This window comes from Callithrix jacchus, chromosome 2, assembly GCF_049354715.1.
Source record: "Callithrix jacchus isolate 240 chromosome 2, calJac240_pri, whole genome shotgun sequence".
NCBI lineage: Eukaryota > Metazoa > Chordata > Mammalia > Primates > Cebidae > Callithrix > Callithrix jacchus.
In genome coordinates, this window is record NC_133503.1 from 75,495,149 (window position 1) to 75,520,647 (window position 25,499).

At 38.9% G+C, this 25,499-nt stretch overlaps 1 protein-coding gene across 6 annotated transcripts in view; it reads left to right on the forward strand.

The window, feature by feature from the left end:
* Positions 1–25,499, forward strand: part of AFF4 (ALF transcription elongation factor 4) — a 122,698-nt gene that overhangs the window by 46,289 nt on the left and 50,910 nt on the right. For 2 of the 6 annotated variants that reach the window (XM_078364840.1, XM_078364839.1), the window contains exons 2-6: positions 1,546–1,637; positions 2,092–2,218; positions 4,026–4,820; positions 7,088–7,132; positions 12,085–12,171. In XM_078364840.1, the coding sequence (XP_078220966.1) occupies positions 2,096–2,218; positions 4,026–4,820; positions 7,088–7,132; positions 12,085–12,171 (1,050 nt within the window). In that variant the 5' untranslated portion in view covers positions 1,546–1,637; positions 2,092–2,095. The remainder of the gene's footprint in view (positions 1–1,545; positions 1,638–2,091; positions 2,219–4,025; positions 4,821–7,087; positions 7,133–12,084; positions 12,172–25,499) is intronic. The other 4 variants (XM_078364838.1, XM_002744600.6, XM_078364841.1 and 1 more) reach the window with 2 other exon arrangements.

Sequence of the window (25,499 nt, forward strand, 5' to 3'; positions counted from 1 at the left end):
GTGAAAGGCACCGTTTTGTTATTTTTAACAAGCCCCTTTCAACCACACCTGAGCTTACCTTAATGAGGTGATTTTTGGAAAGTCCCTTGGTAACCACAAGAGGAATGGTTGCCAGGGGAACCAACCTAATGCTGGTAGGGTTGGAACTCATAGCCCTACTCCCCACCTCTTGGGGGAGGGGTTGAAGGTTGAATTGATCACCAATGGCCAGTGATTTAATCAGTCATGCCTATGTAATGAAGCCTTCTTAAAAAGTCAGAAGGGCCAGCACAGTGGCTCAGGCCTGTAATCCCAGTAGTTTGGGAGGCTGAGGCGGGCAGATCACCTGAGGTAGAGAGTTTGGGACCAACATGGGGAAACCCTGTCTCTAACTGAAAATACAAAATTAGCTGGATGTGGTGGCACATGCCTGTAATCCCAGCTACTCAGGAGGCTGAGGCAGGTGAATTGCTTGAACCTAGGAGGTGGAGGTTATGGTGAGCTGAGATCATGCCATTGCACTCAAGCCTGGGTAAGGAGCGGGGTAGGGGGAGGGGGGAAATAAAGGCGGGCGCTGTAGATTACGCCTGTGATCCCAGCACTTTGGGAGGCCAAGGTGGGCAGATCACAAGAAAGTTAACTCGCCTGTCCTACAAAGACTGCTGCCATTCGTGCTGAGAATAATAAAGCTCTGTTTTTTTTTGTTTTTTTCTGGGAAAAAAAGTATAGTATTGGGGGAGGCTTGGTTGCTCTTATGCCTGTAATCCCAGCACTTTGGAAGGCCAAGGTGGGAGGATTGCTTGAGGTCAGGAGTGCTAGACCGGCCTGGCCAACATGGCAAAAACCTGTCTCTACTAAAAATACAAAATTTAGTCAGGTGTATTGGCTTGCATCTGTAATCCCAGCTACTCAGGAGGCTGAGGCAGGAGAATTGCCTTGAACTCAGTAGATGTAGGTTGCAGCGAGCTTGGAGATTGCACCACCGCACCTCCAGCCTGGGTGATAGAGCAAGTCTCTGTTTCAGGAAAAAGCCCAAGAATGTAATACTGGTTTTGTTACTAACTGTAATTTTATAACTATAGTTTTTGATTAACTTTAATTTTCTGATTTGATTTATGAATTATAGGCTAGAAATACTCCATACATATAACTTGATTGTTTTCTTCTGGGCCCTAATGGGACTTTTTTTTTTTTTTTTTTTAAAAACAAAACCAGGTCCAATAATTTAATTTCTCCAGGGAAGAGTATTGTACAGTCCCTGGTAATCCCTAGTGCCAGAGTTTGACAGCCTGTACTACCATTGTCTATTTAACCAAAATCTTTGATGCTGTAAATTGACTGTATTTCTCTTGGTTTGTTCTGGTAAAAATAAGACAAACTGTCATGATTATAGAGATGAGACTTCCATTTTTTTCCCCTACTCCAAAAACTGTCTTTTTCAATACAATTTCAGTTACTGCTACCCAAGTTAATTTTAGATTTTATCACTGAAAACCTGGGTTTTGCCATTTATTGAGGTGTTATTTGAAATATAAATATATTTAGAGCAGAATTGTCATTTTTTAGGGAATCTAGAGCAACAGCAAAGCTGAGGTCAAACTGCCATAAGGATGGACACCAAGGAAGCGGTGTTTGGGACAAAAAGAAATCAAGATAAGGTAGATGCAAAGCAGAGAAAAGAACTGGACCCTGCGGGGAAGGGTGGTAGTTGGGAGTGGGTTTTATGCTTCTAAGGGCAAAGAATAGATAGATTTCTGAAGAGGAAGCCCCAAAAGGAAATATTGAGGATTTGTGTTCAAATGCTACCTTCCCTCTTAATGTACAAGTTTCTGCTTTTAGCTAACAGAGTACTTCAAACGTTGATAAGGTTAAGAGTTTCGTTGGGGTTGGTTCTAATATTCTGGACTAGTGTTTCCTCTGAATAGTTGTGCAAGACACTATTGGTATTTGGTGATGAAACCATTACCAAAACCCAACTTCAGCACTAATGCCTGTATTACTTGGAAGTTGAAAGGGAATCTGTGACTGAAGTGTTAAGCTGACAAAATCAGTACAGAATATTTTATTTTTCCTTTTATTTTTGTGATAAAAAGATTGTGTTTTTTTTCATAGCAACATGAACCGTGAAGACCGGAATGTGCTGCGTATGAAAGAACGGGAAAGGCGGAATCAGGAAATTCAGCAGGGCGAAGACGCCTTCCCACCTAGTTCTCCTCTCTTTGCTGAGCCATACAAAGTTGTAAGTTGTCCTTCTGTGAATGTTTTTTTCCCATTAGCATGACATTTTTGCTTTTAAAATGTTTCATACTTGAATGTTTATATTAGAAAAGAATTATTATGACTACCACTGAACATTTTTCCTGTCCTTTACATATAACATACTTTTTTGGGGGGGATAAACTTTTTTTGGAATATAATATGCTTACAGAAAAATACACAAAATAAGAGTTATGGCTTGAAGAATTTTCACAACATCAGCAGCTTCATACATTCAGTACTCAGATCAAGAAATAGAGCATTAGCAGCACCCTAAAAGTTGTCTTCCAACCCACGTCCTATTGCTGTACTGTGTTCTAAAAAATGTGGTCTGAGTTGGCTCATACATTTATTTCTATTTTCCTAGTTGTGCTACTAACCATGGGCAGGTACTTTACCATTCTGAGCCTTGAATTAGATTAGTATTTTGTGACTCAATTTGCATTGTTTGATTTTTTTCCTAGGTGTTCCTTAAGTATGATACCAATAAAAAATGAATATTTTTCATAGATGCTTTTGTTTCTTCTCCTCACTTATTGCCATTTGCTGCTTAGTTTACAGAGTTTCAGAGATTATTAGTAGTATGTTTGAATAAGTGTGTTTTCAGTATCAGTCTGATTTCTTCTTTTTCTGTTGTTATAGTGTCACTTGGGTATAACTTGTTTCACTAAATTTTTGTTTCTGCTTCTAACTATAACATTGAATTGTAAGGAATATAATATTTTCATAAACTGCCAAATGTTAGCTAATCTGCTGGCCTGCGAACTTAATTTTATAAAGGCAGTTTATTTTCTGTTCTTCAAAAGATTTTGGTTTTTTTAGACAGAGTCTCGTTCTTTCGTCTAGGCATGAGTGCCATGTCATAATCTTAGCTCACTGTCACCACTGGCTCCTGGGTTCAAGTGATTCTCCTGCCTCAGACTCCCAAGTGGCTGGGATTACACGCATGCACCACCTTGCCTGGTTAATTTTTTCCTTTTTGGAGGTGGATTCTCACTGGAGTGCAATAATGCAGTCTTGGCTCACTGCACCCTCCACCTCCCGGGTTCAAGCGATTCTCATGCCTCAGCCTCCTGAGTAGCTTAGATTACAGGTGCCCGCCACCATGCCTGGCTAATTTTTGTATTTTTAGTAGAGATGGGGTTTCATCAAGTTGGCTAGGCTTGTCTCCAACTCCTGACCTCAGGTGATCTGCCTGCCTCAGCCTTCCAAAATGTTGGAATTACAGGCATGAGCTACCGTATCCAACCACCCTCGGCTAATTTTTGCATTTTTAGTAGAAATGGGTTTTCACCATGTTGTCCAGGCTGGTCTAGAATTCCTGACATCAGGTGAGCCACCTGCCTCGGCCTCCCAAAGTGCTGGAATTACACAAGTGAGCCACTGCCCCCAGCCCTTCAAAAAACTAAGTATTTAAAAGACAGAGTCTTGCTATGTTATTCATGCTGGAGTGCAGTAGCTATTCACAGGCGCAACCGTAGTACAAAATCTTGGAATTGAATAATCCTCCTGCCTCAGCCGCCTGGAGTAGCTGGGAAGTACAGGCACGTGCCACTGCACTTGGCTTATGTTTTAGCATGGTTATTTTTAGCCAATTTTCAATGATTTATTTTTTTTCACTACAGAAATGATATATTTGGAGTTTGCTTCAAGGTATTAACATTAAGATATGAGGTAAAGTCTCCCTTTGAAAAACCCCTTTCCATTAGAAGTTTGGAAAATTAGTTCAGAAGCATATTTTATTTCTAATATGCTCATTGTGTAATTTTATTTATTTATTTATTTTGTAGACTAGCAAAGAAGATAAGTTATCAAGCCGCATTCAGAGTATGCTTGGAAACTACGATGAAATGAAGGATTTCATAGGAGACAGATCTATACCAAAGCTTGTTGCAATTCCCAAGCCTACAGTACCACCATCAGCAGATGAAAAATCTAACCCAAATTTCTTTGAACAGAGACATGGAGGCTCTCATCAGAGTAGCAAATGGACTCCAGTAGGACCCGCACCCAGCACTTCTCAGTCTCAGAAACGGTCCTCAGGCTTACAGAGTGGACATAGTAGCCAGCGGACCAGTGCGGGTAGCAGTAGTGGCACTAATAGTAGCAGTCAGAGGCATGACCGTGAGTCGTATAACAGTAGTGTGAGCAGTAGCCGGAAAAAAGGCCAGCATGGATCAGAACACTCCAAATCACGTTCTTCTAGCCCCGGAAAACCCCAGGCTGTTTCTTCCTTAAGCTCTAGTCATTCCAGGTCTCATGGGAGTGATCACCATAGCAAGGAACATCAACGCTCCAAATCGCCTCGGGACCCTGATGCAAACTGGGATTCTCCTTCCCGTGTACCTTTTTCAAGTGGGCAGCACTCAAATCAATCTTTCCCACCCTCATTGATGTCAAAGTCCAACTCAATGTTACAGAAACCTACTGCCTATGTGCGGCCCATGGACGGACAAGAGTCCATGGAACCAAAGCTGTCTTCTGAGCACTACAGCAGCCAATCCCATGGCAACAGCATGACTGAGCTGAAGCCCAGCAGCAAAGCACATCTCACCAAGCTGAAAATACCTTCCCAACCACTGGATGTAAGTCACACATTTAGAGCTTTTAACGTTGTGACTGTGAAGCAATTGATGCTTATGAAATTATGATTGAACTTGAACTGTTTCCTTGCCTTAATAGTAAGGAATGTAAAAGTTTAAAGATTGAAAAAAAATGTAGACAGACTTACGAGTTACTCCCAAATGGATCTGTAGAGCCGTTAACTTGTCCTTTTGGGAAATGGAGAAAATGTCGTCCACAGTTTTCAAATATTAAGATGATAAGTTAGTTATAGAATAAAAGAATGACCCATTGATATCTTAGATTTCTGCATTTTAATTTTATGGAACAGTATACCTTTGTGATTTAAAAACAAAATGAACTTCTCTTCGCTTAGATTAATACTAATGAATGAGATGCAGGTCATGGTTTATGGTTATGGTAAATGGGACTTTTGAGTCCCATTGGACTCAAAAAAAGTGGAAATGGTAATATTGTATTCTTTGAATGCTATGATCCTTTTCTCTGGTTATGCTTTTTCTTTTTCTTTTTTTTTCTTAAGCGGAGTTTTGCTGTCACCCAGGCTGGAGTGCAGTGGCCCCATCTTGACCCTCTGCAACCTCCTCCTCCTCAGTTCAAGCAATTCTCCTGTCTCAGCCTCCCAAGTAGCTGGGATTATAGGCATACGCCACCACACCCAGCTAATTTTGTATTTTTAGTAGAGGCAGGGTTTCACCAAGTTGATCAGGCTGGTCTTGAACTCCTGACCTAAAATGATCCTCCTGCCTTGGCCTCCTAAAGTGCTGGGATTACAGGCGTGAGCCACCACACCTGGCCTCTTGGGTTGTATTAAAGGATTGAGACAGCTGCTCCAGATTCATAGTGATGGTTTGAAATTTGAATTGAATTGTATCCCAAAGCCTGATATTCAAAACAACCAAACAAGGGAACATTTCACTGTGAAATAGCTGAAATTTTATCTTTTTTTCCGAGATGGGTGTCTCATCATGTTGCCCAGGCCCGTCTGGAACTCCTGATCTCAAGTGATCCTCTCACCTTGGCTTCCCAAAGTGCTGAGGTTATAGACATGACCATCATGCCTGACCCAAATTTTATCTTCCCCCTGCCTTTTTTTTTTGGAGACAGAGTTTTGCTCTTGTTGCCCAGGCTGGAGTACAGTGATGTGATTTTAGCTCACTGCAACCTCCAGCTCCTGAGTTCAAGCGATTCTCCTGCCTCAGTCTCCTGAGTAGCTAGGATCACAGGCATGTGCCACCATGCCTGGCTAATTTTGTATTTTTAGTAGAGGCGGGGGTTTCACTATGTTGGTCAGTCTGGTCTCAAACTCCTAACCTCAGGTGATTCGCCTGCCTCGGCCTCCCAAAGTGCTGGGATTATAGGCGTAAGCCACTGCGCCCAGCCCCAAATTTTATCTTTTGATGTAGTTTGTGCAATAAAGAAAAAATTTGGAAAGTAATCTCAGTAGCCAAAAACTTATAACTCTTAGCTCAAAATGGTGGAGGGAAGAATTTGGGTAATGTCAAATGCTGTTTTGCAAACATTTAAAGTATCTTTCCAGTGGCCTTGGGAAACTCATTTTGAGTGGCATTTGTTATCTAATTACACCTCTCAAGAGAACAGTAAAATGGTCATTTGTTTCTTTAAACAACATGATCTTTAGAGCTAGACTGGAGTTCAGCTCTCTAATTCCTGTTTGTGCATTAGAATAAATAATTTGCTTTTTGTGATTTAGAAAGACTGTAAAATGTCCATGTTCTACCCCAGTAATCTTTCAGTAATACTTGTTTAACCCATTTATGCCTAGTGTTTCATTATTGGATTGCTAAGCTTGTAGGAGTTATTTATATCCTACTGCTCGAGGTCATTGCCAAGGTCTGATTTTTCACAAAAAAACTTTGCAACCTCTGGCATAAATGGGTTAACTCTGTTTATACGAAATGATGTATCTCAGTATCATGATATCGTTTATATATAGATAAGTTTAAATTTTTGGATAAGCTGCACACCTGAAAAATTACATTCTAAAAATTATTTCTAATCTAAAATATAAGATAAAAAAACGTAAAACCTTCGAAAACTTTACAGTTCTCCCAGCTTTGTATGGTTTAGTGATTAGAATTTTCCGGTGCTTGAAGAATTTGTATTTAAGGAAATTAATCCAAAGATTCTAACCAGTGTTCTGATTTAGAGTAGTGGGATCATAAATACTTTCAATAATGTTTTAAGTCCGTGAAGCAAATACTAAAAGTCTACTGATAAAAATCTAATGTGTGCTGCTTCTTCTCTTAAGGCATCAGCTTCTGGTGATGTGAGCTGTGTGGATGAAATCCTAAAAGTAAGTTTAAAAAAAAAAAATCATTTCAAGCTCTTTAATTTTTTTATGCTCTGCTACCCTCTTATCCTCCTTCTACCTATATTGCACAAAGGATCTGAAGCAACGGATTGCTTATATGTGTAACTTATGCCCATCATAAATAATGTACTCTCTTTTGCTTATATAGATTCTAAATCACATGGTTTGTTTACCATTTGCCTTCAAAGAGCTTTGTTCTTTGTGTTTTTTTGTTGTGTTTTTTGAGACAGAGTCTTACTCTGTCGCCCAGGCTGCAGTGCAATGGTTCGATCTTGGCTTACTGCAATCTCCGCCTCCCAGGTTCAAATGATTCTCCCGCCTCAGCCTCCCAAGTAGCTGGGATTACAGGTGCCCACCATCATGCCCAGCTAATTTCTATATTTTTGTAGAGATGGGGTTTCACCATGTTGACTAGGCTGATCTGGAATCCCTGACCTCAGGTGATCCACCCCCACCTCAGCCTCCCAAAGTGCTGGGATTACAGGTGTGAGCCACTGCGCCCGGCTGCATTCTTTGTTTTTAAGTAAAACAAATTTTAGTCTTAACACTTACTTTGCCTGGAAAACATGAACAAGCCAATTATAACTGTACTTTCTCATGCTTAACTGTTAGTAATTTGAAGTGCAAAAATCTCAGTAGTTATCAATCAAACCATTTTGATCAAAATACCTTGCTTTAGTTCATCTGTACATACTGGTCAAATCTTACAGTAATAGATTTCCTTCTAGTTTTGCACTTTTGAAAAAAAATACCTGGGGGTCTTGCTCTGTGGCCCACGCTGGAGTGCAGAGGCACGATCTTGTCTCACTGTTAAGCTCTGCCTCCTGGGTACAAGTGATTCTTCTGCCTCAGCCTCTCGAGTAGCTGGACTTACAGGCCCCTGCCACCATGCCCAGCTAATTTTTGTATTTTTAGTAGAGATGGGATTTCACCATGTTAGTCAAGTTGGTCTCAAACTCCTGACCTCAGTTGATCCGCCTGCTTCGGCCTCCCGAAGTGTTGGGATTACAGGCATGAGTCACTGTGCCTGGATGTGTTTTACGTGTTTTGTTTTTGTTTTTGTTTTTTTGAGACAGAGTTTTGCTCTGTCACAAGGCTGGAGTGCAATGGCATGATGTCGGCTCACTGCAGCCTCTGCCTCTGGAGATCAAGTGATTCTCCTGCCTCAGCCTCCTGAGTAGCTGAGATTATAGGTATCTGCCACCCCGCCTGGCTAATTTCTATTATTATTATTATTATTTTTAGTAAAAATGGAGTATCACCATCTTGGCCAGGCTAGTTCGGAACTCCTGACATCAGGTGATCCACCTGCCTTGGCCTCCCAAAGTGCTGGGATTTTAGGCATGAGCCACCATGCCTGGCCAACATTTTAGATATTTAGTGAAATAGGTTTAAAATTGACACATGATCAAGAAGTACATTATACTATTGGAAAAAGAGAAAGTCCAGTGAATTAATGAATGACAGTGACTACTTTTTGCTTAGGAAACTGTTAGTCACATATTACTTAATTTTCTTTTCTTTTTTCTTTTTCTTTTTTTTTTTTTGTGAGCTTCTGAGATTGTGTCTATATTCCGTATTTCACTGTGAATACCTTTGAAAGACTACCTGCATTGGTTCCTTCCACTGTTTTCTTTCCCTTTCCTTCCTTTAGCCCGCTATAATTTCTCTTTTACCTCTACCATTTTGCTGAACCTATTTCTCTGTGGTCATTATCTTTCTCCTTTCATCCAGAGGCATCAGTTGAGTTCTTTTTTATTCTTTCTGCTGTTTATTTTTTCCTTTTGGAAACATTCTTCTCTACTTGACTATTGTTATGCTTCATTGTTTTTATTTGCCTTCTACCTTTTTTGCCTCTCTTTCTTTGCCCTTTTTGGAAACCTGTGTCTTCTCTTATCCCTTCAGTGCAGGTGCATTCTTCCAGCCTCTGCTCTTTCTGCTCTTTGACTTGCCTTTTCCACCATTCTTGGCTTTATCTGTTAGACAGCTGTTTACGCTTTCTCTCCTGCATTGACCTCTTGGGTTTTGGTTTGTCTCTTAATTGCTTCTTAGCTGGGTTTCCATTGGGATTTATTTCTCTTTGCTTCTTCAGACTCAACATGTCTAAAGCCGTACTTATCAGACTTCCTTGGATTAGTAGTACACCATTTTCCCATGCTTGTAAGTGTAGAATCCTAATTATCTGTGATTTCTTCCTCATGTTCTATGTAGTTGCAAAACTAGATGTAGACTTTGAAATTTTTGTTTTTTAAATATCCATTCCTTTCTTTCCATTTCTGCAGCTTTGAGCTTCAATAATTATAACACTGAGTACTCACTCAGCCTTTCTGCCTCCAGAATCTCTGCTTATAGTCTTGCATTGCTTCCTGATTCTTTACTTCAGGCCCTGGTCTTCATAAATTAATTTTTTCCTTAAAAATTTTCAGTGGCTCTCTAAGACCTGTAGAAAGAATAGTATCCAAATTTAATGTTCACAGACCAATCTTAACCTCTTTCATTACTGATTGACTACTTTGGCAAAACTGGTTTCCCTAAGCCACATACTTTCTTGCTGTTTTACCTCCTTAAATAAAGTATGTTTGGAATCTTTTTCCTTCCTCTTCAGTTATCTATAGATTGTTTTTTCCTGGAATCCCAATGAAATCCTTCTTCGTATCAGATTATGAGACTACAGTGACTGCTCTTTCATTTGAATCTCATTCGTTTCTTAGTTGCCACGTATATAAAAAGTCCAAGGGAGCGTAATATTTTCCTCTGAATCCTCAACAGTGCATGGAATTATTAGTACCTGGAAGATTTTCTTACATTTAATGATCTGTTTAATGTTATTGACAGCTACATTTTATATGTACAGGGACTTGGCACTTGGCCTTTAGTTAAAAGGTGCTCAGTCTATTCAATGATAGTTGGAGAATTAGATCAGATTTTTATTTGAGAATTTCGACATTTGAGATATAAAATGCCAATGCTAAAAACCTGAGTTTATGAATTTCTGTTTCCTTTTCCCTTTCCTATTTGTAGTATGCAAGGAACTTCAGGTGTGTGTTGCCTTCATGTTTTTGTATTTGTAGTTGGATCATTTGTAGGAACTCTGTCATGAACTTAAAGAAAAATAAATTACTCTAAAAGTAATGTATATTTATTGAAAAAATGATTTATTCAAGGCATGCTAATTGAACACCTACTTTGTGTCAGCCACTGGTAATACAGTGGTCATAATGATAGCTGTTATACCTTTGAGCTGATATTCTAGAGCTGGATGTATGAAGTAATCAATTATATAATATTATTTCAGGAAGTGAAATTCTATTTAAAAAACAAAGCATTTTAAGGGAATAAAGAGCAATTTTGTACAGATGGCTATTTTAAGAGGTTCAAGTAGTAATATATCAAATGCCCTCATCTCTTCTTCCTTCTGTCATTCTGTTGCCCAAAGCAAGTTATAAACATTTACTAGGACATAGACTATGATTTGTCTTTGTCACTTAACAAAATACTGTGGGCATCATTACATATTAATAGTTAAATTTCTCATTTTAATGTCTACTTGGTATTCTGTTTTATAGATGTCTGATAATTTATTTAATCAACACTTTGTTGGTGTCAACCTAAATAACAGAGGCTCTCTAAAAGAAAAGACAATGGGAATAGAGCATTGCAATGGGAATATGTGTGCCATAATCGTTTATGTGCATATTCAAGGAGGCAAAGAAAGACAAAGGTTTTTTAAAGGGAAAAATGAGGAAGATTATATAATTGTTTTTGAAATTATTATTCTTGGCTACAAAGATCAGTAGTAAGGATGACACCAGTCTAAGGTTGGACAGGCTGGACAGATGTCCTTGTGGAAAAACTTTTTGGTTTAAGGTTTTGATGACCTTTGTGCAAGGTTGTGGTTTTTGTAGACTTTTTTGTTTATCAGGCATATAAGCATCAAGTATGAAAAGCCTTTCTTCATGATCTTTCTCAGCTCAGGGTGTTTTTTTTGTTTGTTTTTTTGTGTGGTGGTTTCAATTTTTGAAGTGTGAACCCCTTGTATCTTTACAAAACTGTATAGATATTGCTATGGGATAAATTCCTAGGTGTTATGCCACTGTTAATTTGTTTTATTTTCTTAATTTAACTGATGGCTTACTTTGATCTAAATGCCATAAATAAAACACTCTCTCCTTATCCTGTTACCTCTGTCTCCTTGGCTCCTCAAATATGTCTGGGTGAGGTCTGTAAGCTTATCTTACATATTTGGCATTAAGATTAGACAGAAGGCATTGAATAAAATCAAACTTAGGGTCTTGCTTTTCTGTCTTCTTCCTCTTGTGCTTTTGAAATTTCTCTTCTGATTTCTTCCCCTGTCAGAATTTTTCTATGAGCATGTAGACTATAGCCAGACTTTTGAGGGTGAAATATAATGTTTATTATTTACCAAGTGTATGGCCTTGAATAAATTAACTTTTGTGCTTCAGTGTCATCCTAAATAGAGGTAGGATAATAATGGTATCTACCTCATAATGTCATTGTGAGTATGAAATGAGTAATAAACACGTAAAACACTTAGCACAGTGTCTGGCCCATTAAAGGTACACAGTAAATGTTAGCTGTTTCCTTATTGTTGTCCCTTTCCTCCTTCTCTCACAGCGAGCTCTTCCTTATTAGTGTTTTATTATGTGCCTTGTATTTGATTACAGGCTGATTTCTGTAACAATTCACAGGTTTCATCATTTGAATTGTAAACTCCTTGAAACCAGGAGTTTATTAATCTTCGTATTACCTACACCATAGTGCCTTGCACACAATTGTACTTAATATTTATTAAGTATGTAGAATTTTGGAGGAGCTGTCATGAAACCAGTATTTATAAATACAAATCTGGTTTTTAGCTGTATAATTTTTATCCTTGACCTGGTTGAAAACAAACTGTAATAATTACATTTCAGGAGATGACGCATTCATGGCCTCCCCCTCTAACGGCTATTCATACACCATGCAAAACAGAACCTTCCAAATTTCCTTTTCCAACTAAGGTAAGTAAACAAAATGTGTCTTTCATAATGTAAGAAAACTCTAAATGGCTTGACTAAAATTATATGGATTAAAAATTGTCTTGCCATTCCTATTCTAGTGGGAGATAGGCAGTAAATAAGTGAATAAATAGATAAGTTTAGATAGTGACAACTGTTATGAAGATTATTAGCAGGGTAATGGAATTGAAAGCATTTTGGATCAAGGGCTATTTAAAAAAGCTTAGAAGGCAATATGGGGGAGAGATTCAAAACATACTGATATAGCTGGACACAGTGGCTTATGCCTGTAATGTCAGCACTTTGGAAGGCTGAGGCAGGAGACTCTCTTGAGGCCAGGAGTTTGTGACCAGCCTAGTCAAATAATGAGACACCATCTCTACCAAAAATGGAAAAAAAAATTAGCTGGGCATAGTGGCACACACCTGTGGTCCCAGCTACTTGGGAGGCTGAGATGGGAGGATCACTTGAACCTGGGAGGTCAAGTCTGCAGTGAGCTGTGATTGCACCATTGCGCTCCAGCCTGGGCAACAGAGCAAGATCCTATCTTTAAAAAAAAAATAGACATTGATATTTATTGCAAACTATTTTGGTATTGTAGGCCAGAGTTGGTAAGGGCTTCTCAAACTGTTGTTTTAAGAACCTGTTTCCATAAGACATAGCAACCATACTTATGTCCCGTTGAAAAAAGTTGTTCAGATAACAGTTCCAAGGTTATTTAAAATCAGCAGATTGATTTTTTTTTAAAGTTATACTTAACAGTATTAATTTGTATTTACACAGATAATACAAAAATACATTCTCCTTGTGAAAGTTTGACCAGGACCCCTAATAATAGCCTTTTCCCAATTCTGTTCCCTTCATCCCAACAGAAGGGGTACATCTTTCATATGTACCTTTGCAAGTCTTTTTTTATATTCATGTACATAACATATATGTAATCATTACATGTACTCATTTTCTCATTTATTTCTACACAAATATGTTGTTCTGTATCTTTCATCAGTAGGTCTTGGGGACCTGTCCATGTTATTACGTAGAGAGGTATTTCATTTCTTTTAACTGCATCTGTAGTATTAATGTATCCTAGTTTATTTAGCCATTTCTCTGTGGTATTTAATCTGATAGCAAGTTTTCTTTTCTATAAATGTTTAGTTGGTGTCTTTGATCATGCCTTCTTTGTGCGTGTGATTTCAGGTAAAAAGCAGAAAGTAGAATTGCTGAGTGTTCGTAGTATATATTTAATCTATACTCTTACAAATTCCTTCCATAGTTCTGATACAGGATTTGTATGAGCCAGTACTCTCACTTGTATTACCTATTGTTTCACATATGCACACCACCATTTGATGTTATTAAATAACGGTGTTTTGAATAAAAACGGCATTCCATTTGCTTGATGGCTGGTGAGGTTCATCATCTTTACATATTTGTTATCTATTTGGTTTCTTTGTGGGTGAACTTGCTTATTCTCACTGTCCTTTGGGTCGTGTTTTTTACCTATTGAGTTTTAGGTGGTCTTTGTTTTTTGTTTTGTTTGAATTCTGGATTCTAGTAATTAATTATATATGCTGAAAATATATCTACCAGTTATATTCTTGTTTTTTTTTATGGTCTAAAGGTTTTAATTTTGATGAATAAAATATATCTTTCTCTTCCTTTACAGCTTTGCTTTTAATATCTTGTTAAAGAAGACTTTTCTTTCTCTAGGATCATGAACACACCCTCTTACTTTTCTTTTGATGTGGTTTTATTTTTTATGTTTATCTTTGTGAATGACGTCAGGTAGCTGTAAAAACTTTCTGTCTATATGTGCCGTATCACTCTTACTTTTTGAATCTTTATTTATATATGCAAAATGCACCGGTGTTTAAATGTGGAGTTTGAATTTTGTTTTTTTGTTTGTTTGTTTTTTGAGACAGAGTCTTGCTCTGTTGCCCAGGCTGGAGTGAAGTGGTGCAATCTCAGCTCACTGCAACTTCCCCTTCCTGGGTTCTAGCAGTTCTCTTGTCTCAGCCTCCTGAGTAGCTGGGACTACAGGCACATGCCACCACACATGGGTAAGTTTTGTATTTTTAGTAGAGACGGTGTTTCACCATGTTGGTTAGGCTGGTCTCCAACTCCTGACCTCAGGTGATCCACCTGCCTCTGCCTCCCAAAGTACTGGGATTGCAGGCATGAGCCACCATGCCCTACATGTTTTCTGATATAATTATTGAAGCTAGTATTTTAACTCCAAGACCTGTTTTAGGTGTATCCTACAATTGTTTTTATTATATTCAGTACAAAGGATTTTCAAATTTTCTGTGTGACCTCTTTGAATAGTGTGTTATTTAAAAGTATGTGGTTTTGTTTTCAACTCTTTGAACATTTTTTAGATGGTGACTATTTCATGTGCACTAGGCACAGTATGTTCTATATATCTCAGATCAATTTGGATGAGAGTAGATAAGTCATCTGTATTTTTAGTGACTTTCTGTCTACTTGTTCCATCAGTTACTGAAAGGAGTGTTGACATCTATGTCTGTATTTGTGGATTTGTCTTCTTACCCCTTTCAGAAAGTTTTGTCAGTTTTTGATTCCTGTATTTTGAAGTATTGTCAGTGGGTATGCACAAATTTAAGATTGCTATGTTTTTCTGATTAACTGATCCTTTTTTCATTATGAGATGTTCCTCTTTATCTTTGCTATTAATGTTTATTCTGAAGTCTACTTTGTCAGTTATTAATATAGCTACTCCAGCTTTGTTTTAATTTATTTTTAGCCTGGTTTACCAATTTTCATTCTTTTATTTTTGTCTTTTTTTGAGTTGGAGCCCTATGTTTTTCTGATTAACTGATCCTTTTTTCATTATGAGATGTTCCTCTTTATCTTTGCTATTAATGTTTATTCTGAAGTCTACTTTGTCAGTTATTAATATAGCTACTCCAGCTTTGTTTTAATTTATTTTTAGCCTGGTTTACCAATTTTCATTCTTTTATTTTTGTCTTTTTTTGAGTTGGAGCCTCACCCTGTTGTCCAGGCTAGAGTGCAGTGGCACAATCTCAGCTCACTGCAACCTCCACCTCCTAGGTTCAAGCTATTCTCCTGCCTCAGCCTCCTGAGTAGCTGGGATTACAGGCACGCATGACCATGCCTGGCTAATTTTGTGTATCTTCAGTAGAGACGGGGTTTCACCATGTTGGCCAAGCTGGTCTCCAACTCCCGACCTCATGATTCTCCCACCTTGGCCTCCAAAGTGTTGGAATTACAGGCGTGAGCTACTGTGCCCAACTCTCTTTTACTTTTAATCCATATCTTTATATATATATTATTTATGTAACAGGTTTCTTACAGGCATCATATCACTGGGTCTTGCTTTTTTTTATCCAGCCTGCCAGTCTCAGGTATTTAATCTTGCAGTGTTTAATTCATTTTCTTTTGATGTAATTATTAATATTTTTGGATTTAAAATGCACACTTTTGCTATTTGCTTTCTGTTTGACCCATCAGTTCTTTGTATTCTTTCTCAGGCTTCTTTCTTGTTAAATAATTATTCTATATTCCATTTCATCTCTTCAATGTTTATACCTCTTTTATTTTTTTAGTTCTGAAATTAAAGCTTGAGTTTATCAGAAGACTTTGAGCCTAAGTTCATTATTCTGCCTAGTACTTACTTTTTTTTTTTTTGGAGACAGAGTCTAACTCTGTCACCCAGCCTGGAGTGCAGTGGTGTGTCCCGAGTTCAAGTGTTTCTCCTTCCTCAGGCTCCCCAGTAGCTGGGATTACAGACGTGTGCCACCACACCCGGGTAATTTTTATATTTTTCAGTAGGGATGAGGTTTCACCAGGTTAGCCAGGCTGGTCTCAAATTCCTGACCTCAGGTCATCCACCCACCTCGGCCTCCCAAACTGTTGGGATTACAGGCATGAGCCACCATGTGTGGCCATAATACCTACTTTTTTGGGGTAACAGTTGTATGAAGACATAACATATGTTAAATTCACCCATCTAAACTGTTCACTGGTTGTTAGTATATTCACAGAGTTATACCATGTATTCACAGAGTTATACCACCAATACCACCATTATTTTAGGACATTTCTATTAACCTAGAAAGAAACCCTGTATCCTTTATTAGTCGCTATTACATATCTTCCAAAGCACCCTTCCCTAGTGCCTGACAGCCACTAATCTACCTTTTGTCTGTATAGATTTGCCTATTCTGGACATTTTATGTTAAGTGGAATCATATACTCTGTGACCTTTTGTGACTGATTTCTTTGACTTAGCATGATGTTTTCAAGGTTCATCCCTGTTATAGCATGTGTCAGTACTTGCAGTACTCGTGGATGAGTTTATTCCATTTTATGGATATGTCATATTTTATTTATCCATTAGTTAATGGATATTCTCCACTTTGGGGCTATTATGAATAATTTCTTTTTTTTTTGAGACGGGAGTTTCACTCTCTCGCCAGGCTGGAGTGCAGTGGCATGATCTCAGCTCACCACAGCCTCCATCTCCTGGTTTCAAGTGATTCTCCTGCCTCAGCCTCGCGAGTAGCTGGGACTATAGGCACATGCCACCATGCCCAGCTAATTTTTATATTTTTAGTAGAGATGGGATTTCACCATGTTGGGCAGTATGATCTCGATCTCTTGACCTGGTGATCCACGCATCTCAGCCTCCCAAAATGCTGAGATTACAGGCCTGAGCCACTGCGCCCGGCCATGAATAATTTCAAGTAGAGGTGTTTTTGTGGACATATGTTTTCATGTCTCTTGGTTCTATACCAAGGAATGAAATCGCTGTGTCATTTGGTAAGTCTGTATTTAATCATTCGAGGAACTGCCAAATGATTTCCAAGGTGGCTGCTCTATTTTATGTTCCTGTTAGCAATGCATGAGTGCTCCAGTTTTATCTAGACATGTTATTATCTTTCTTATCTATGTTTTCATAACCATTTTAGTGGATGTGAAATGGTAGGTCATTGTAGTTTTGATTTGCATTTCCCTAATGGCTGATGAGGTTGAGCATCTTTTTATGTGCTTGTTGACCTTTACATATCTCTTTTTTTTTTTTTGAGAGAGGGTCTCACCCTGTTGCCCAGACTGAAGTGTAGCTGTGCAGTCATGACTCACTGTAGTCTTGAACTCCTGGGCTCAAGTGATCCTCCTTGTTCATCCTCCCAAGTAGGTGGGACTACAGGCATGTACCATCATGCTTGACTTTTTTTTTTTTTTTTTTGGTGGGATAGGGTACAGACAGGGCCTTGCTGTGTTGATCAAGCTGTTTTTAACTCCTGGCCTTAAGCAATCCTGTCATTTCTGCCTCCCAGAGTGCTAGGATTTCAGATGTGAGCCATGGCAGCCAGCCTTTCATATAACTTAGTCAGTGAAATATGTCTTCAGAGCTTTAGCTTTTTTAAGAAAATATTTTTCCAGCTTTTATTTTCAAATTAGTGGGTACATGCGCAGGTTTGTTACAGAGTTATATTGCATGATGCTGAGGTTTAGAATACAAATGAATGTGTCACCCAGGTAGTGATTATATTACTCACTAGGTAGTTTTTCAGCCCTTGCCTGCTCCATCACTGTCCTCTCTAATAGTCCTCAGTGTTGTTCCTATCTTTATGTCCATGTGTATCCAATGTTTAGCTCCTACTTATTATACACGAGAATATGCAGTATTTGATTTTCTGTTTCTGTGTTAGTTTGCTTGTGGTAATGGCCTCCAGCTGTATCCATGTTGCCTCAAAGGACGTTATTTTATACTTCTTTATGGCTGCATAGTATTTCATGGTGTATATGTACCACATTTTCTTAATCTACATAGTGAAATCAATTTAAAAATTTTTTTATTTTATTTTATTTTGGTTTCTTTTGCTCATTTTTATTTTATTTTTTTGAGACAGAATTTTGCACTTGTTGCTCAGGCTGGAATGAAATGGCATGATCTTCACTCACTGCAACCTCCATCTCCTGGGTTCAAGTAATTCCCCTGCCTCAGCCTCCTGAGTAGCTGGGATTGCAGGCATGCGCCACTATGCCCAGCTAATTTTGTATTTTTAGTAGAGACAAGTTTCACTATGTTGGCCAGGCTGGTCTTGAACTCCTGACCTCAGCTGATAATCCTGTGTCGGACTCCCTAAGTGCTGGGATTACAGGCATGAGCTATTATGCCTGACCCCTTTTGCTCGTTTTTAAATTTGATTGTCTTTATTGAATTATAAGCATATTTATTTATTTATTTTTTTTTTGAAACAAGGTCTGTCTCTATCACCCAGGCTGGAGTTTATTGATGGTATACCGGCTCACTACAGCCTAAACTTCCCAGATTCCAGCGATCCTCCCACCTCCAGTACCACCATGCCTGGCTAATTTTTATATTTTTGGTAGAGATGAGGTTTCTCCATATTGTCCAGGCTGGTCTCGAATGTCTGTGCTTAAGGGGTCCACTTGCCTTGTCCTCTCAATGTGCTGGGATTATGGGAATGAGGCACTGTGCCTGGCCAAGAGTTTTTTTTATAAATTATAGAAATCAATTTCTTATCAGATGCATGATTTACAAAAATCTCCCATTCTTTGGTCTGTCTTTTTGCTCTCTTGATGGTATTCTTTGAAGCACAAATGTTTTTTATTTTGATGAAGTCCAATTTATCTAATTTTTGTTGTTGCTTGTGCTTTTGATGTCATACTCAAGAAACCATTGCATAATCCAAAATAATAAAGATTTATACCTTTTTTCTTTTTCTTTTTTTTTTTTTTTTTTTTGAGACGGAATCTCACTCTGTCACCAGGCTGAAGTGCAGTAGTATGATCTCAGCTCTTTGCAACCTCCACCTCCTGGGTTCAAGTGATCAAGTGATTCTTCTGCCTCAGCCTCCTGAATAGCTGGGACTACAGGCATTCGCCACAACACCCAGCTAATTTTTTTGTATTTTTAGTAGAGACGGGGTTTCACCGTGTTGGCCAGGATGGTCTTGATCTCTTGACCTCGTGATTGACCCACATCGGCTTCCCAAAGTGCTGGGAATACAGGTGTGAGCCACTGCGCCTGGCCACCTTTTTTTTTTTTTTAAGAGTTTCATAATTTTCTCTTACATTTAGGTCTTTCATCCATTTTGAGTTAATTTGTGTCTATGAGATGTAAGGGTCCACATTCATTCTTTTGCATGTGCATATGCAGTTTTCTCTACAGCATTTGTTGAAAAGGTTATTTTTTCAATGAATTGTCTTGACATCCTTGTTGAAAATCAATTCACTGTAAATGTGAGGGTGTGTTTCTAAACTTTCAACTATGTTTTATTGATCTGTGTGTCTTTTCTTATGCTATTACCGCACCATCTTGTCTACTGTAGCTTTCATGGTAAGTTTTAAAATAGGAAAGTGTGAGTCCTTTAGATATCAGTGCATGTGTGTGTGCAATTGCTCTAGGGCTTGCAATTTAAATTTAAACATATTACAATTACTTTATAAGAATACATCATTTCTTGGGGCCAGGGCAGTGGCTCACCCCTGTAATCCCAGCACTGTGGGAGGCCGAGGCAGGCGAATCACCTGAGGTCGGGAGTTTGAGGCCAGCCTGACCAACATGGAGAAACCCCATCTCTACTAAAAATACAAAATTAGCCAGGCGTGGTGGTGCATATCTGTAATCCCAGCTACTTGGGAGGCTGAGGCAGGAGAATTGCTTGAACCTGGGAGGCAAGGTTGCAGTGAGCCAAGATCGTGCTACTGCACTCCAGTCTGTGCAACAAGGGTGAAACTCTTGTCTCAAAAAAAAAAAAAAAAAGAATACATCACTTCTTGTATAGCTTAATTGCTTTACGACAGCATAACTTTATTTCTCTCTTCATTCCCTCTGTTGTCATACGTGTTATTTATATATGTTAAAAACTTCGTGGCATATTATTTTAAACATTTAAATAGTGAAAAATCTTTTATATAGCTTTATTGAAGATTGACATTTAATAAATGGCATATAAAGTATACACTTTGATAAGTTTTGACGTATGTGCGCAACTGGGAAACTGTCAAGGCAATCAAGATAATGAATATATTAGTCACTAGCAAAAGTTTCTATATGATCCTTATATAATGCTTTCTTCCTTCCATTTCTGGTTCCTCCCATACCTAGGCAGCCAGTAATCTGACTTCTGTTAGCATAGTTTGTATTTTCAAGAATTTTGTATAAATGGAAGGATTCTATATGTACTGGCTCTTTTGTTCTGGCTTTCTTTTACTCAGCGCTGTTATTTTGAGATTCATCCATATCATTGCATGTGTAGATCATACTTTCTTACTAATAAAGTAATATTTAATTATATGGCATCACAATTTACCTAATTACCTAATAATGGACATTTGGATTCTTCTAGTTCTTGGCTATTAAAAATAAAGCTGATATGAATATTTGTGTATAAATCTTTGTATGAACATATACTTTTCTTTTTTTTTTTTTAAGACAAGGTCTCACTCTGTTGTCCAGGCAAGAGTGCAGTGGCATGATCATGGCTCACTACAGCTGCGAACTCCCAGGTTCAAGCAATCTCTCAGCTCAGCCTCCCAAGTAGCTGGGACTACAGGCGCATGCCACTATGTCTGGCTAATTTTGTATTTTTTTTGTAGAGACAAGGTTTTGCCACACTGTCCAGGCTGGTCTTGAACTCCTGGTCTCAAGCAATCCTCCTGCTTTGGCCTCTCAAATTGCTGAGAGTCAGGCATGAGCCACTATGCCTGGCATACTTTATTTCTTTTTGATAAATACCTATTAGTGGGGTGGTTAGGTATGTGGTAGGTGTCTATAGCTCACACCTGTAATCCTAGCACTTTGAGAGGTTGAGGCAGGAAGATCACTTGAGTCCAGGAGTTTGAGACCAGTGAAGGCAACATAATGACACTCTGTCTCCACAAAAAAAAAAAAAAAAAAAAAAAAAAAAAAAAAGTACCCAGGCACGGTGCCATAGGCCTGTAGTTTTAGCTACTCAGTAGGCTAAGGTGGGAGGATTGCTTGACCACAGGTGGTTGAGGCTGCAGGAGCAGAGATCATGCCACTACTCTCCAGCCTGGGTGACAGAGTGAGACCCTGTCTGGGGATGCGGGGAAGTTTAACTTCTTACAACTCTCATACTGTTTTCCAAAGTGGTTGAACCGTTTTATATTCTTGCCAGTGGTATATGAGAGTTCCAATTATTCCATGTTCTTAATAACACTTGATATGGTCATTCTTTTAAAATTGTAGCCTTCTAGCAGTATTATAGTGGTACCTCATTGTGATTTCAATTTACATTTCTCTAGAGACAGATTATTTTGAGCATCTTTTGCTTGCTTTGTGGACTAACTTTTCATTCTCTTAATAGTGTCTCTAAGAACACATGTTAATTTTTATAAAGTCTACTTCTTCAGTGTTTTCTTTTATGGGTCATGTTTTTGGTATCTTAAGAAGTCTTTGCCTGGTTGGGCGAGGTGGCTCTCGCCTGTAATCCTAGCACTTTGGGAGGCCGAGGTGTGTAGATCACCTGAGGCCAGGAGTGTGAGACTAGCCTGGCCAACCAGGCAAGAACCCACTTCTACAAAAAATATAAAAATTAGCCAGGCATGGTGGCCTGGCCTGTAGTCCCAGTTACTTGGGGGATCGCTTGAGCTTGGGAGGTTGAGGCTGCAGTGAGCCATGATTATGCCACTGCACTCCAACCTACATGACAGAGTGAGACCTTGTCTCAAAATTAAAAAAAAAAAAATACATATATATATATATTGCCGGCTAGGTGCAGTGGCTCATACCTGTAATCCCAAAACTTTGGGAGGCTGAGACGAGTGGATCACTTGAGGTCGAGAGTTCCAAACCAGCATCGGCAACATGGAGAAACTCCGACTCTACTAAAAATATGAAACTTAGCCAGGCATGGTAGCAAGCACCTATAATCCCAGCTACTCAGGAGGCTGAGGCAGAAGAATCGCATGAACCCAGGAGGCGAAGGTTGCAGTGAACCAAGAATGCACCAGTGCACTCCAGCCTGGGCCACAGAGCAAGACTTCCTCTCAAAAAAAAAAAAAAAGAAAAGAGAAGAAAATTTTTTTGCCTAACCCAAATCTTCTTACATTATTTCCTAGACTTCTCCTTTTTTCTTATTTAAATAAGAGACAGGGTCTTGCTTTGTTTCCCTGGCTAGTCTTGAACTTGTAGACTCAGGTGATCCTCCCACCTCCTCTGCTTCCTGCATAGTTGGGACTCTGCTGTCAGTTATCCTAGACTTTTTTTTTTTTGAGACAGAGTTTTGCTCTTGTTACCCAGGCTGTAGTGCAATGGCGCGATCTCGGCTCACCGCAACCTCTGCCTCCTGGGTTCAGGCAGTTCTCCTGCCTCAGCCTCCCGAGTAGCTGGGAATACAGGCGCGTGCCACCATGCCCAGCTAATGTTTTGTATTTTTAGTAGAGATGGGGTTTCACCATGTTGAACCAGGATGGTCTCGATCTGTTGACATCGTGATCCACCCGCCTCAGCCTCCCAAAGTGCTGGGATTACAGGCTTGAGCCACCGTGCCCGGCCCTAAGAAATTCTTATGTCTTGGCCTCTGGAATAGCTGGAATTACAAGTGCGTGCCACCACACCTGGCTAATTTTTGTATTTTTAATAGAGATGGGGTTTTGCCATGTTGTCCAGGCTGGTCTTGAACTCCTTAGCTCAAAGTGATATGCCTGCCTTGGCCTCCCAAAGTGCTAAAATTAAAGGCATGAGCCACTGTGCCTAGCCTTTCCTAGATTTTTTTATAGTTTTAGGTTTTATGTTTGGATCTATGATTTATCTTAAGCTAATTTTTCTATATTGTGACAATATATGAAATGAAGTTTTATCCTCTTGTATGTGCATATCCAATTAGCGTATTTATTTAAAAGCCTTCTCTCTCCATTGAATTGTCTTTGCAGTTGTAGTTGATACTGTATGTGGTGCATTTCTAACTTTGTTATGTTTTATTAACCTGTTTGTCTCTCATGGTGCCAATATCAGCTTGTCCAGATGATTTGACTTCAGGATTACTGTAAAGTTACTGCAACGTAAATCTTCAAATTATATTAGTATTCTTCAAAGTAGATTTGACTTTTCTAGGCCCTTTGCATTTTCATAAGAATTTTAGGCCAGGCATAGTGACTCATACCTGTAATCCCAGCAATTTGGGAGGCCGAGGAGGGTGGATCACCTAAGGAGGAGTTTGAGTCCAGCCTGGCCACCGTGTTGAAATCCCATCACTGCTAAAAATACAAAATTAGTTGGGCATGGGACATGGTGGTGCATACCTGTAATCCCAGCTACTCAGGAGGCTGAGGCAGGGGAATCACTTGAACCTGGGAGACAGAGGTTGCAGACAGCCAAGATAAGGGCCACTCTACCTCTAGCCTGGGTGACAGAGCAAGACTCTGTCTAAAAAAAACAAAAACAAAACAAAACAAAACCACTATATCAATTTCAACATAAAAGCCTGGTGGGATTTTGATAGGGGTTGTGTTAGATCTATAGATCGATTTGGGGAGAATTGATGTCTTAGTAATACTGAGTTTTCTGACCCATGAGTCCTTATTTATCTCTACTTTGGTCTAATTTAATTTCCTTCAGTATTGTTTTGTAGTTTTCATTATATAGATTTTGTACATCTTTTGTCAGAGTTAATCTTTTTTTTTTTTTGGGAGGGGGCGGAGTCACACTATGTCATCCAAGCTAGAGTACAGTGGTGCTCACTGCAATCTCCGCCTCCTGTGTTCAAACAATTCTTCTTCCTCAGCCTCTCAAGTAACTGGGATCACAGGCGCCCCCCATGATGCTCGGCTAATTTTTGTATTTTTAGTAGAGACGAGATGTTGGCCAGGCTAGTCTTGAACTCCTGACAGCAGGTTATCTGCTTGCCTTGGCCTCCCAAAGTTCTGGGATTACAGGCGTGAGCCACCATCGTTGGCTGATTTTTTTTTTTTTTTTTTTGAGACAGAGTTTCGCTCTTGTTACCCAGGCTGGAGTACAGTGGCAATCTTGGCTCACTGTAGCCTCAGCCTCCCAAGTAGCTGGGATTACTGGCCTGCGCCAACACACTCAGCTGATTTTTAAATTTTTAGTAAAGATGGGTTTTTACCATGTTTGCCAGGATAGTCTCAAACACCCGGCCTCAAGTGTTCTGCCTGCCTTAGCCTCCCAAAGTGCTGGGATTACAGGTGTGAGCCACTGTACCCAGCCCTGTTTGATTTTTTTAATGGTATTATAATAGACTTTTATAAACATTTGAGTATCTGATTTTTCCTTGCTAGTTTATAGAAATACGTTTCATGGGTTGGATGTTTTGACCCATGCCTGTAATCCCAGCACTTTGGGAGGCTGTGGAGGGTGGATCACCTTGGGTCAGGAGTTTGACACCAGCCTGGCCAACATGGTGAAACCCCATTTCTACTAAAAAATACAAAAATTAGCCTTGTGTGGTGGCACATGTCTGTAATCCCTTGGAAGGATGAGGCAAGAGAATTGTTTGAACCCAGCAAGGCAAAGGTTTCAGTAAGCCAGGATCGTGCCACTGCACTCCTACTTGGGCAATGAAGTGAGTCTCTGTCTCAAAAAAAATAAAAATAAAAAAGACATGCCTTTTTTGTATAATTTTATGTTTTATCTTGCAGTTTTGCTAAATTTACTTAATTTTAATAGCACTTTTGTAGATACTATAGATTTCCTACTCAGTTATTTCACCTGTGAATAAAGATTTTACAATGTTTGTTTCAAATGGATGCCTTATTTTGTATTCTTGCTTTATTGCACTGGCTAGAATCTCTAGTATGATGTTGACTGCCAAGTAGTGAATTAGACATTCTTGTCTTATTTTTTATCATAGAGGAGAAAATATTCGGTCTTTCACCATTAAGTGTGATGTTAACTGTGGGCTTTTCATAGATGTCATTTATTACATTGAGGAAGTTCTTCTCTTCCTCTTTACCTAAGAGTTCTCATTAGGAAAGATTTTTGAATTTTGTTGAATACCTTTTCAATCTGTTGGAATGATCATCAGATTTTCTTGTTTGGTTTGTATTAATATGTTGAATAAATGGTTAAATTTTAAATGTTAAATCAATATTACATTCCTGGTATAAACTCTACTTGGTCATCATGTATTTTTTATAGTGTTGAATTTGATTTTAAAATTTTTTTCTAAATTTTGCATCTGTTTTCATGAGTTATCTTAGTCTGTATTGTTCTCTTCTTATATCTGCAACCATAATAGGTCTGTTGTCTGAGGCACACAGCAGGTCAATAACAGAGACACTGGTTGCTACAGAGAAAGAGTTTAATTATAGGGCCTTCAAACAAAGATGGGAGG